The sequence below is a fragment of the Wyeomyia smithii genome, chromosome 1 (genome assembly GCF_029784165.1).
Source record: "Wyeomyia smithii strain HCP4-BCI-WySm-NY-G18 chromosome 1, ASM2978416v1, whole genome shotgun sequence".
NCBI classification, from domain to species: Eukaryota; Metazoa; Arthropoda; class Insecta; order Diptera; family Culicidae; genus Wyeomyia; species Wyeomyia smithii.
This window is the reverse complement of record NC_073694.1, coordinates 87,710,896-87,724,599: the sequence shown is the minus strand read 5'-3', so window position 1 is coordinate 87,724,599 and position 13,704 is coordinate 87,710,896. Positions and strand designations below refer to the sequence as shown.

General features: G+C 37.5%; 1 protein-coding gene across 3 annotated transcripts in view; it reads right to left on the bottom strand.

Moving 5' to 3' along the window:
* Nucleotides 1-5,141, bottom strand: part of LOC129718462 (NIF3-like protein 1) — a 59,346-nt gene extending 54,205 nt beyond the window's left edge. For 2 of the 3 annotated variants that reach the window (XR_008726913.1, XM_055669255.1), the window contains exon 1: nt 4,840-5,133. Coding sequence is in view for 2 of the 3 variants with exons in the window: in XM_055669255.1 (XP_055525230.1) it covers nt 4,840-5,036 (197 nt within the window). In the remaining variant the exon portion in view is untranslated. Of the gene's footprint in view, nt 1-4,839 lie in introns of all 3 variants that reach the window. The other variant, XM_055669266.1, reaches the window with a different exon arrangement.
* Nucleotides 5,142-13,704: the final 8,563 nt, after the last annotated feature.

The following is a 13,704-nucleotide window of genomic DNA, read 5'->3' as shown; positions in this document are numbered from 1 at the left end:
TCGTAGTTAGGGATTCTATTCTATTCACCCGGCCGTAGGTTAATGTACAGCTCTACTTACGGCTGTACATTAACGTACGGCCGGGCGAATCGGTTCGCGCCACTTTTCGCGTTTAGCGTGGCAGAGGCCTAATGCGCACGGCCAACACAATAGAAAGGTGTTTTCACATTGAAAATTAGACACGGCTTTACTGGAGTAAGTGTTGGCAAATGCATCTACCGCTAATACCGCCGCTATCGTACGAAAGCGCGTCGTTTCATGTGGGGAATAATATCAACAACGAAAAATGACGCGCGTCTAAGCACACCCGAACTGTTTCGCCGTGCCGCTTCTATTTACTTCCTTATAACATCGGCCTCATGGAAGTACCGGCTGCACCTACCGCTGAGGCTGTTACCATACTGCTACTGGTATCCAAACATATTAACTCTTCAAATTAAGTGTTTTATTTGTCCTCAATAGAATAATTGTTCAATTCCATATCGGATATAATGCAATCGCATCTCTGTAATATTACCGACAGTAATATTCTCAATTAGAGGAAGTGCCGGCTGATGTACGGCAAAAATCTCGCCAGATCGCTCGCGTTGGCGTTCAGCCTGGCAGAGGCCTGAGACGTGGTGATCAACCACAGAGCAGTGCTGATATCTGCTGCTACTGATGTCAACGTTGTGGACGGTCCATCCAGCTCACCATCCGACTGATGAATGTAGCTAGTTTTCCCAGAAACACTCTTTTATAGCCGAAGGGTGCTACGAAATAGGCCACGCCTTTCTTTTCAGTTGTACCATTTTCTAATGTTCTTTAGACGAATTATTCCACAATTTGCATTTGATTTTTGTATCCAGCGAATAAACACCGATGGTGCTCTCACACACGCAACGATTTAACCCCTAACCGTATTGCGGCTTGTAACATCAAGCGATTTCGTTTGCTCGCTGTTGCGTGTTGCATCATGTTGCAGCTTGGCAGCTGGGAGACGACGAAATTCTGTTCATGCTGATTGATTGAATCGACTTCATATTAGCTCTGTGCATAGTCGAACTAACTGCTTTTGTGAATGCGTTCTAACAGGGCAGTTTGTTATTCAAAATCGGTTATGCTGATCACAGCCTTTGCGCTGCCCTAACAGAAGGGGGTTAACTCAATAAAGTAAAAATTAGACAACTACAACAGAATTTGATTGCATCCCGCACAGAATGTCTGCTTGTGTTGATGCCAGAAAATTATTAACCTTCAACTACTTGTTTATTTGCCTTGAAAAAGGCATTTTGCGGGTCAAAATCGGTTGCTGATCGCAACCTTTGAGCTGCCCTAACAGTGGGGGAATTAAGATACACGGACAACATGCACTGTGGAAGCTATTTCACATTCAGTGAATTAGAAGGGCGCGACAGATTTAAATTGCTAGGATCCAACACAGAATGCTTGCTTGCGTTGTCAAAAAATTATTAACTTTCAATGAGTTGTTTATTTGCCTTGAAAAAGGCATTTTCATGTTCAAAATTGGATTTCCTGATGGCAATTTTCATGCTGCCCCGACACGGGGGGAATTTATTTACTACTACTGCCAACAGACATGAAATAACTTGTCCTAATGGCTACTAATATAGAAGTCGACGGAACAGTAACAAAAATTTCGAGCGTATAACACTAAACGATAAATGATAATCGAAGGCTTGTGATACTCTGTTGAAAGCGCGTTGCATACCGATGATGGCACTATTAGAGCTGTAGTTAGTTCGACGAAAGGGCAATAGCAACGCTGGCATCCTTCGCAGAGTTCTAGTAGGGGCATCCAGGTTGATTTGGCGAAGAATGGCAGGGCAGTAAACTCGTGATGTCAGCATATCTGATACTAGCATAGCACGCGCTGTTTCTCGGCGTAGTTGGAGAGTGTCGATCTGAAGAAGCTGACAGCGATCCTCGTACCTAGTATTACGCATAGGTTGCCGCCAAGGGAGCGTTCGAAGGGCATAACGTACAAACCGCCGCTGGATCTTTTCAATTCGATGGATAGCATTGTTATAGTGAGGGATCCAGACCGTTGAACAGTACTCCAGTGAAGACCGAACCAGCGAACAGTAGAGTGTGACTAAACAGTGGATATTTTTAAAATCACGCGTCATTCGGAAAATAAGTCCCAGTTGTCTGGAAGCTTTCGCTACGATGAAAGATATATGTTGTTTAAAGGTGAGTTTTTCATCCAGAAGCACTCCGAGGTCCTTGATGAATTCGACTCGTCGTATTGGGGAACCGTTAAGGGTGTAATCAACATGTAGTGGCCGGAGTTTTCTAGTGAACGTGATCACGGAGCATTTGGATGGGTTAAGTGTCATTCGATTCAACTCGCACCAGTTGGCGAATATGTTAAGTTGTTGCTGAAGAAAAGTGGCGTCGGTGGTATGTTTTATTTTGTTGAAAAGCTTCAAATCATCGGCGAATGCTAGACGAGGGCATTTTACGGAGTAGTGAACGTCGTTGAAATGAAGCAGGAACACTAGTGGCCCAAGATGACTGCCTTGGGCGATCCCGGAAGTAGCGGAAAACGATTGGGAGATTTCGTCGTCGATTTTAACACTCAGTGTACGTCCCATTAGATAGGATTCTAACCAGCTCAGAAGGTGGCCGCTGAAGCCGTAACGGTCGAGTTTAGCGACAGCAACACGATGGTTTATTTTATCAAATGCGGCTGAGAGGTCCGTGTAGATCGTGTCCGTTTGTGATCTTTCGATAAAACTGTCGACAACAAAACTTGTTAGGCACATTAGGTTCGTCGTGCAGGAACGTTTCGGTAGAAATCCGTGCTGTTCGTCAGCTATGCTATTCTGGCAATGCGAGGTAATAGGTTGCAGCACGATTAGCTCGAACAGTTTAGATATAGCACACAGATTCGTTGCAAGAACGAAGGAAACCCATCGAATACTAACCGATTTATTAGCATTTGAAATTGGACATATTTTTCACTTTTTTCGGTTTTAGATTTCCATTTCACATCCCTATGTAGCCGAACTTCCTGAGAGAAGTATTCTACTTCAAAAAATGTATTGTAGCGATAAGGTCACCAGGCGGCGCTAGTGTACGAGTGATTTATAACGCAATTTACTTTGAAAATTTACACGGAAATTTTGATCAATGTTGTTCTTGCTTGGACGTCTGTCGGTGATAAAACTTTGCTTCAACGAGACATACTGCTGAGATAATAATTTTCAATTCTGTAACATTTTAGGTGAGAAATATTCACATTTCTTACGCTAAAATGCCCTTTTATTTTATAAAGATTTAACATACGAGTTGTTGGACTAACCTCGTATTTTAAAATCAATTTGGAGGAATAAAAAAAGGAAAGCATTTGAAGTGTACGATAACTGTTCGCTAACTGGGCGACGAGCTGTTCCCAGTTATTGAAATCACCTCACTAACCACACTAAATTTTTATTGCTGGAAACCAGCAAAATTTTGCTGATATTCTACATGCTGGAAAATCAGCTATGATATCAGCAAACTTTCTCGCTGAAACAATCAGCAAATCGAAACGTCAAATTTTTGACACCATTTTGCTGAAAATCAGTTGTTTGAATTAATTGCTGCCTGTTCAGCATTTGAGCATTTGACATGAATTTGCTGATGTATCTCAGCAAAAGTTAGACAACACACAGAATGTTCTTTTGTTTTTTGTTATTTTATTAAAACGAATGTTTTAGATTGAGAATATTTATTTTAAAGTTATCTGACTTTAAATCTGAATTATCAGTATGAACTTTCAAATGTTTTTATAGTCCATCGATATAACCTTTTACTAATTGATAGCAGAAATAGCAGTTTATTGCCCATATTCCCAAATTCCTAGAAAAACTGAAAATTAACTTATCCAACACTTTATGTATATCACAATTCTCGCCAAACATGTGAAAAGGGCCCATGTGCCATATGTAAACAAGCCAAATTTTCTCGTTTTTTAATAAATACAAGCGAAATCTGCTCTTACCAATAAGATTTATTGATAAAAGAATTCACTCTTTATCAAAAAATCTTATTTGTACGAGTAGAATAAGCTTGTATTCATTGAAAAACGTGAAATTGTGGCTTGTTTACATATGGCACATGAGCCCTTTTCACATGTTTAGCGAGAATTATTCAATTTAAGCGCATGCAAGGCATTTTTAAATTCCTTATCCATGATACATAAGCTCATTTTTTTTTCTCTATAGTTTTGTTCATTTTTTACGCACAAAATGGCGATTGTTCTGACAGTTTGACGGATGGAGTTGCCAGAAATTCAGCAATTACCAGCAATTTGCTGATTTCCGGTAAACAGAATTCTGAATGCTGATAATCAGCAAGAATATTTTTACTGATTTTTTTCAGTGTTTTTTTTTTGCTGAAAATTCTTTTCAGATTTTGGATTTTCCATGGAATATCATCTCAACGCCAAGGGGGAATGCGATGAATAACGCTGCTTCGCGATAATTTCATAAAAGGCTTTCGTTCTCAAGTTGATCACCAAATAGGGAAGCCACAACTACAAACTTATCTCTTAAACAAAGCTTCTAAACTTTAGATTTATATAGCGAGTATATTTATTAGCTATATTATTATATTTGTATTTTAAATATGCTCGATAGAAAAACTTTAATTTTTCAGTTTTCGTTCCAAATCCACATGCCCCCCTTCCGTTTTGATATTTGTCGTTTGTTATCTTTTTAACTGGGAAAATCCTAGTCCCAGTGGGAATCCTCCCAGTTAGCGAATAGTTGCTGTAATTGAAATTTTGTATTTCCGTCTATGTGTATAATCAAAATTTGTGATAACGAAACCCAAAAATCACAGATTTCTTACCTTTTCGTGTAAGGTTCAATTAGAAGGCCTACATTATCCCATTTTTCGGCTAAGTTCTCGGGTGCAAAATCATTCAACTTTTCCACAACAACCGCTAAAGCAGCTCCAGCCATTCTACGTACAAAGGGGGAATTTCTGGAAACGCTTGCCCGGTTGACACTAGAGATGTTTCCACCTGATTTGTACAAATTGATCATTCAAGCACCAATTTTGACACAAGATTTTTGAAAGTGATTATTAGTACCAGTTTGAAATCTTCGGTTTTTGTTTTAAGATTTAGGATTGGTCGATCTTGAATCGATCTAAGAAGAATCGATTTTTTTCGTCCTGATTTTCGAATTTTTTGGATCGTTCATTTTTCGATTTGATCTTTTCGATCTTTGGAAAATTAAAATTAATTTTTAGCGTGCAGCATCGTGTACAGGGATGCCACATGTACAGATTAATCTGTATTTTACAGATTTTTGGCCGGAGTAACGATACAGAATCTGTATATACAGATATACAGATTTTTGTCGAAAAGTACAGATTTACAGATTTTTCAAAATTGACATTAATTTTTAAAAACAATCCAAATTTTATTTCATTAAATATTAAGCAAACTGAACATATTTTCAACTCCTCACACGTTTTAAGCTAAAAATTTTGTTTATGTACCATAAAAACTTAAAAAATGCAAAGTTCTTCATGTTTAAACAATACCGATTTTTTTTACAGATATTTTTGTTCCAGATACAGATGCTCAGACTTTTTCAAGGGATAACACAGATTTAAATGTGGCAACCCTGATCGTGTATCGTTTTCAATGTTGTTCAATCGGCTTTTGAATGGTTGTACGCGGCTATGGCATCATAATGCTTCCATGTATTCCATTCCATTCCTACTAGTAAAGCAACTGGTGACGCACTAGCAGATATGATATAACCGGCGTGCAACCAAACCGAACCAAGCTCTAAAAACATTATTTCGAGTAACCGGCGTTCAAAGTTTTGGGAAATTTTTGTTATAGAGGCGTGCCACAGGAAACGAGGCAAGCGGCGAGCTACTTGCCTGACTAATTTTGGTATTACAGATGGCGAGTCGGCTGGATTTTGGTCAAATAGCTCGTTTGAGAAACTGTTCGACTCAACTATCCAGTCAAGTTTCACTTGCGATCCCTGATAAAACATTTTGCTCGTCTTGTCAGTGACTTTTGTCTTCTGTAATAAGCCCCACCCGCATAATTAATAACCATAAAACGTGCCTAACACCTAGTTCGGGATATAGTCCCGACTGTATGTTTAACGATAAAACTATATGGATTATCATCCGTTTATGGTTATTGATTATGCGGGCATGATATCAGTATAAATAATTCAAATGATTCCGAGATATATTTTTTATTCTCACATACACTGGTGTTAATAACTCAATTTTCAAAAAATGGCTCTTGGTTCGGAGTGGTCGCACACCGACCATCCTATATCATTGCTATCTTGTATCACATTCCAGAAATAATAAAGCAAAAGTGTGATATTTTGACGTATGAATCTGCAATATATTTTGAATGCTAACAAACACATAACCAATATTATTAAATGATGTAAATTTTTAGGTATAATTCTTCAACAACTTTTCCAAGTTGATAAAACAGTGTATTTTATTTCCTGTGCATTGTAGCATAGACTAAAGAGACATATAGATATCCAAGTTGGGCTTCGCTGCATATAATCTCAAGGCAACACTATGAACTTGCCATCTGTAGGCCGTTGGGTGAACTAAAGCATATCCACTCGGAAAAATATCATGGTACTCCTTATCATTTCAGTGGTGAGCTTGACCAGATTCTCACACCCAGAAAAATATCATGTTACTTTCAATCAGATTTGTACGGCGGTTTTCACTCGACTTTAGGGCATCCTTAACAGTGCGCTACTATTCAAGTTGTTATGGCGATTGTGTACAGCGCGGCTATTTTGCTCACTCACCCTTTTTCACACCGGTCGTTACTATCGTCTCTGTTTGACGTTTCTCCAGCATACACCTTTCGTAGCGCTGCTCTCGGGCTGTCAAATTTGAAAGCGCGAAGCTTGCCGGAGGCCCGGCTGCTATTTCTTTAGCGCGTTTAGCAGCGACCGGTACGGTATGAAGTGATGATAGAGCGCTGCCAAACGGGGTATAGAAGCGCATCGTTAAGGATGCTTTAACAATATAATCTAGATGATTTGTGATTTCAATTTATTACAACAAAACTGCAAAGAAACCTCTCGTAATTTTACAAATTAGCATGAGTCACAAAATGTAAAAATCTCTTAGATACTCTCATCGAATTGTCGAAGGCGACAAAAAGAAGAAAAAAGCTTCAAATTCACTTACATTATTTTAACATTGTTTATGTTGTACTTGACGTTCGTGAATTTTGACAAAATAAGTTATGCTATGCTTTGCTACTCGTTGTAAGTGAATTTTGAGGATATTAAGAGACGTATATAACAACGATTTTCAACGCAGTAATGTAAAACCTTAGTTAAAAATAGCATTTAGCGATATTCACCAAAATATATATTGTATCGTTTTTAAATAGAACTTAAAAGGATGAGTGAAAATTTCCAAATTTGATTTTCTCAGTTATTTGCAAATATTAATAAACCGATTTAAACATTCAAGCAAGGAATAGTGAAATTGATAATAAATGAGATCACAAACAATAATCTGCAACGGAAGCTACAAACCGAATAGGAGAACATTCTAAAGCATTATTTGACGGCTGAGGCAGAATTATTAACCCAATCAGTTCCGCAAAGGGATTAAAGCTGTATAGTGGTTCTCAATCGACTATTAAAATTGGTACAAACAACAAATGAGTTATGCTAATGATGACTAGAGCAAGATACCTGACTTCATACATTTTGCTAGCAACAACTTTATAACGGTGCCATCTGATGACCTTAAAACTGTGATTATTAGCAAAATCGATTTATTATGCTCAATCTGCTAGATGAAAACGAAAACAAGATGGCAATACCGTATAAGGACATTGAAAATTAGATGTCGTCATCATCGAACTAACAGTATACAAATTAGTTCAATTTTCGTTCACGCGCAGCGAAACTCGTGTCCGCTGCATACTGCAAGAGTAACGTATTGTGTACTAGTCATCTTTGGTTATGCTTAAAAACATATGGTTGAAACGACTATGAACGATGAGTCATACTATCAATAAATAATTCATAGGGGTCATCCACAAATTACGTAAGGGTTTAGGGGTAGAGGGGGGGTATCCAAATTTCTTACGAATGCTTTCGAAGGGGGGAAGGGGGATTCAAGAAAATCTTACCTAAGATTGAAAAATCTCAAAAAAATGAAAAAAAAGTTTACAAAACTAAACAAAATAAAATTAGTTGAATTATCTATCCCTGCGATCTTGACAATTGAACCTTGGGGAAGCAGTGAATTCGCCGTCGCTGGGTGATTGCGTGCTTTACTTCATTTCTACTTAATTTTGAATTTTGTTTACTTTAACATAGTATTAACTGTAATAACTTGTTTTGTTTTATCCTCTACGAATATGCTATGGGTAAAAAAATTTTTCTACCTTCGAAAATATTTTTTTCCCTAAAGAGACAATCTTACGTAAGATTCGTAGGGGGGAGAGGGGTAATGCAAAATCTTACTTAGCCTTATTATGGGGGGAGGGGGGTCGAAATTTCGAAAAAAGTCCTTACATAATTAATGGATGACGCCATATCATGGTCATCTCATACATTGACATTTATTTTAGTCCTGTTGTAATAAATTATTATTATTATCTAGACCATATATTGTGAGTTTCACTGAAACTTATTCGCCGCGCTATAAACCGAAACTCTGAAACCAAATGCCCTTCTTGGTTGCCGAATCGATTATATTTTCCTCGGGTCACTGTAAGCAACAACCAAAATTAAATCTACCTGTCTTGGCAACCCTTCCCAAAATCAAAACAAACTTCGATTCTGGCAGCACACTGAAGGCGACGTCAGGGGTGCCAGGTTTACGGATTACTCTAATATAGATTGATATCATAATGCTTAAAACAGAAACCACGAAGTGAGTATATGCTCCAATAGATTTTCCTCTGGTGATTAGTAATCCTTTTCAGTCACCACTGTCCCCAGCAGTGATTTCTTCAAGGATTTTCCTGATTCTTTAACAATGAAGGTTAATGCAAATAAGAACAGCATAAATCTGGCAACTCAGCGCGGCCTTTGATTCAAGCGCGGTGTTTGGAATAGACCGCGTTCAGTTTTATGCAAATCTCTTTCTCTTAATAATCATGTTAAGCTATCGCATGGGCTAACTGTCAAATTGCCGCAAACGCAGCCGCAATGTATCCATTGTGTTAAGGCCTTGAATGACAAATCTTACTGCGAATGAAAATTCTAACAACCGGATGAGTTAAACAGTTTGTTTTGGAAAATCTACGGGTTTTACGCCGAGAGTGCTTTCTACGGATTAGTTTCAAGCCGAAGTTCATTTTGAAGGTTGTATAATAAGGGAAATAATTGAAGCAAGCAAAATTCTGCCTATTTTTAAATGACCAAAACTTCACGAAAAATGAATCAATTTTGACAAAACAGGTTTCATTTTACTGGAAAACTGTCCTAGTTTCCTAGTATTACTTGAAAACTGGACGTGACCAAGGGTCACTGGAAATGTTTCGGATTTCCGGAGTGTGTGCCGAAGTGTACATTTTTGCAACGCGACTGACATCTTGTTTCAGTTAGTTTTATATGTTGTCGATAAATCAGAATTTATTTCGAGTTTATTGGTAGCCAAAGATTGAAAATTCGCCAAGGAATCATCGAGGTATGAATTTATTTAGTATGGGTGTTGATTTTGGCGGTTTTTCCCTGTTGGGTACTAATTTTCTTTGAGCTTGCAGCACTCTAGCAGAATTCAATCGAACATTGTGGGTGTGTAGGTCTTATTAAACCAAGCAACTTTGCAAACTGGCGTTTGAAAATGTATCTGGATGTAAATGTTTTACAAAGGTCAGATTATTTTCACGCGGATTTTCTCTAAAAGGTTAAATATTTATGCAGATTTTCAAATTAACGTGGTTTTCTTATGAATCAATATATCTTAAAAATATCTGAACTTTCCTTCAAAAATATAAAAAAATAAGTTTAAGATCCTACTCTGAAAAAAATATAATTTTGAAAACAAAAAATGATTTTAGAAAACATCGGTGATCTCAGATTTTTTTAAATGATGTATTTTATATAAACAATTTAGTTGCCTAAAACGTTCTTTGCGTTGCAAAAATGTATACTTTGACACACACTCTTGAAATCCGAAACATTTTCGGTGTAGGCTGGTCACACCAAGTTCCCAAGTAATACTAGGAAACTAGAATAGTTTTCCAGTGAAATAAAACCGGTCATCAAAATTGATTCATTTTTCGTAAAGTTCCGGCCAGTTAAAATTTGAAAGAATTTTATTTATCTCAATTATTTTGTCTACCCCCTAAATAAATCAGGACACTTGTTTTGGCGCAACAATTTTGTTGATTTGGATTTTTAGTGGAAGTGAAAATTGTTTGTTGGGTAACAGATACTTTCAACTTAAACAGTTCCAAGTTAAACTAAACAAATACCAGAGAATTACCAATAGACTGCCGCTATGCATGTCCATCATATTATATAAGTTGGCAAGTCAAAGAAAATGCATTTTATTACAATTTCGTATCATTGCTTTTTATGACATGGTGCAAAAAGTTTGGATATTTGTTTAAAGTTCTCCAGTACTAATTTGTCGAATTCATCTGTTCTTAGGAAACTAAGAACTATTAATACCTTTTTAGTTACCATTTTTTCTCAGAAACTCAGTGACTTTCGGGATGAACCTTTACACCTCCCCCAACAATGCTAAATCTTGTCGAATAGCAGCACCCAACAATACCTAGCGACAAAAGCAACTCCTGGGGTAGGGTAGGTGAGGTCTCCTTCTTTTGGGTCTCCTCCAGTAACCAAACCAGCCGCACTGACTTGTGCTCACCCCCTGGGAGGGAGAAACGAATACTACACTCAAAACAGAGAACACGCACATGCGTCGTTTTCTGATAGCGTGTAACTATCTTCTTGCTGTAACGCATGCATGACTCAAACGAAGGAATACTGAATGTGCAAATAGACTAATAACAGTCTAATTTCTCGAGTCTGTGTTTCCTTCAATTTGCCAATACTCATCGCAATACTCATCGCAAAAAAAATGCCTATTTTTCCTTGGTTCAAATTGACAGTCAATGACAGCTCATTCTGGTCCCCGTGGTTCTGTGGTTAGCGATGTCAGTCGGCTCTCCCACACGGTTGTGATATCGGGTTCGATTCCCGATCAGGTCGAGGAACTTTTAGAGCTGGAAATTTTCTTGACTCAGCACTGGGGCACGGTGTATCGTTCTACTTATCCTACAACATGCAAAATGTGCCGAAAACAATATCGATGACGAATTCTCTCAACTATTCTAGTTGATCGAGACCGCATTAGCCCCCAGTCTAGCGTGCGATATTGTTGTTTTTTTTATATTGACAGCTCATTCTGGTTCATTTTGAAACTCACACAGCTTCGTATCCGTTTCTCCCTCCCAGCTCACCCCGAGCCTTTGGCATCCCTATACCGAGTAACAGTGAATGACAATGAACTCATGTCCTGCACGGTAAGAGTCGAAAACCCATTAATGGGTATTGTTGTACCCATTTTTTCTGTCATATGCGGCTGTCAAAAAAATGGGTAAATTTAAAAATGTGAAATGGGTAAAATTGTACGCATTAGAAAGACATGTTCTTAGAAAAAAAATGGCTCATTTGTTTACCCATTAATGAGTGAAAAAATACTTCAAGCATCGTTTTAGTTTGCTCTGTCGATTTGTTCGCACGCGTTATTTCTACGATCTGTTTTGTTTATTATTTCTGCGTCGTTTAAGAAGTTGCAAGGTAAACAGCATATTATATCAAGTATTGAACTTTACAATGTGAGATTTTTTTTATATTAGGTCTAGAATGTTCACTATCCGTCTGGTATTGGCTTTGTTGCAGAGAATAGCGATTCTGACAATTGATGATAGCAGATAAAATACTCCTGTTTTCGTAGATAAGATTCATTTTTAAAAATAATTAAAAATAATTGATTTCACTTCACTTCTTTTCATTTTTTTGACTGATAATCACAAAGTTTCCGTTTATTTAATAATGGGTAAAATTTCACCCATTTCCGTGAGAAAATTCATTTCTCAAAATGAGTGACCCAGTTTTTGACGTTTAATCGGTTTACCCGTTAATGGGTAAATCGAGTTTACCCACTAAATGGGTTGGCTCACTTTTTGGCGAAATGGTTGAAAAAGTACCCATTAATGGGTTTTCGACTCTTACCGTGTGAGCTCAAATTAATTTGTGCCCGCTGTCAGCAGTAAGATAAAGATGTATGAAAAGAAGCGGTGATGTGCTATCTCGTTTATACATAAGGAGAGACAACTGGGTATAGATTTGCATCCAGTTTGGGAACCACTCGCTGATTGGTTGAAATTGAAAACCCCGAGTGCGTTAAAATTTATCATCAGGCTTGCTGGAAGTGTTGCTGAACAGCATGTTTCTTTGTTTTGATTTATGTTTTTTTATGATGTTACCTGTTATAATCTAGAATATTTTCAAATGAACATTCAAAATAAAGTACAAAGCGTACAAATACGGGTGAAGTAAGAGATCCGACTTGGATAATCACTTATATCAATTACCAAAGATCTAAAAGTGCGCAAGGAGTTAATACGGTTTTGCGTGAAGCATAAGAACAGCATACCGCTGCTCAATGTCGGAAGTAAATAGTGTAGTGTAAGCTTATTTTTACTTTTGAATCCGGTCTGGGTAAAGTTTGGAACATACCTGTTCAGGCATATTGCTTGTGCGGAGAGTACAATTCATATGAGTCAATGAATGAATCATAATCTTTGATGGATGACACGTTTGATTTTAAGGATATTAAATATGCAGATTCTCCGGTAACCCCCAGATGGTAAATCAATCGCCTGCAGGAGGAATTGTGCTTAATGCTGATGAAAGCATTAAAACATTCAAGTATTTTCCGAGTGAATGGCATCACTTACGAAAAATACAACAGGGATCATCGAGGTGGGTGAGGAAGAAGAGTAAGAAGCCAGATGTCTCTCCTTAGGCTTATACATATGTTGAGATGTTAGCCCTTGAAACATGGCGTGATGCCAAAGGGATGGCTCACCCTTATAATATCGATAATTATCGTTAACGTAAAAAAATAACGATAATATCGATGTCCGGCTTTTAAAAGTATCGATAAGTTTCGCATCACTATCACTGGAGTGCCTATCACGCTGCTTTATTTTAACTCTAATTTGATTAGGATCTACTCAGTTTGGTATTCTTATGCAAAATGTCAAAAAGTGAGCTATCGGGTACTGGATAATTGAGTAACATTTACCCAAATTTTCATAATTACCATGTTTACTCAGTTTTGAGTTATTATCCATGATGTTTACTCACCCCTGAGTATATGTATATGTCAAAAGTTTTTAACAGCGATATTATCTGTTTCCGAAGAACAATTGGTGTCGCTTTTTATTCGTTTGCTAGCAGTAAGTATTTGATCTTTCATCAAAGCAATAATTTCCTAATCAATTACATTACAAACAACATGTAACAATATTCCATATCAATTTCAGCCCAACATCATTATTGCAGAGGATTTGAAAACATAAAAAACATCTCTTCAAAATGAACAACCGCATGTTGTGTGTCCTGCGTTGCCGTTTTAGGTCGGGCTTTTATTCGTGATAATGAACGGAAACATTTGTATCGATGTACAGTGCCCAATACATGCAAT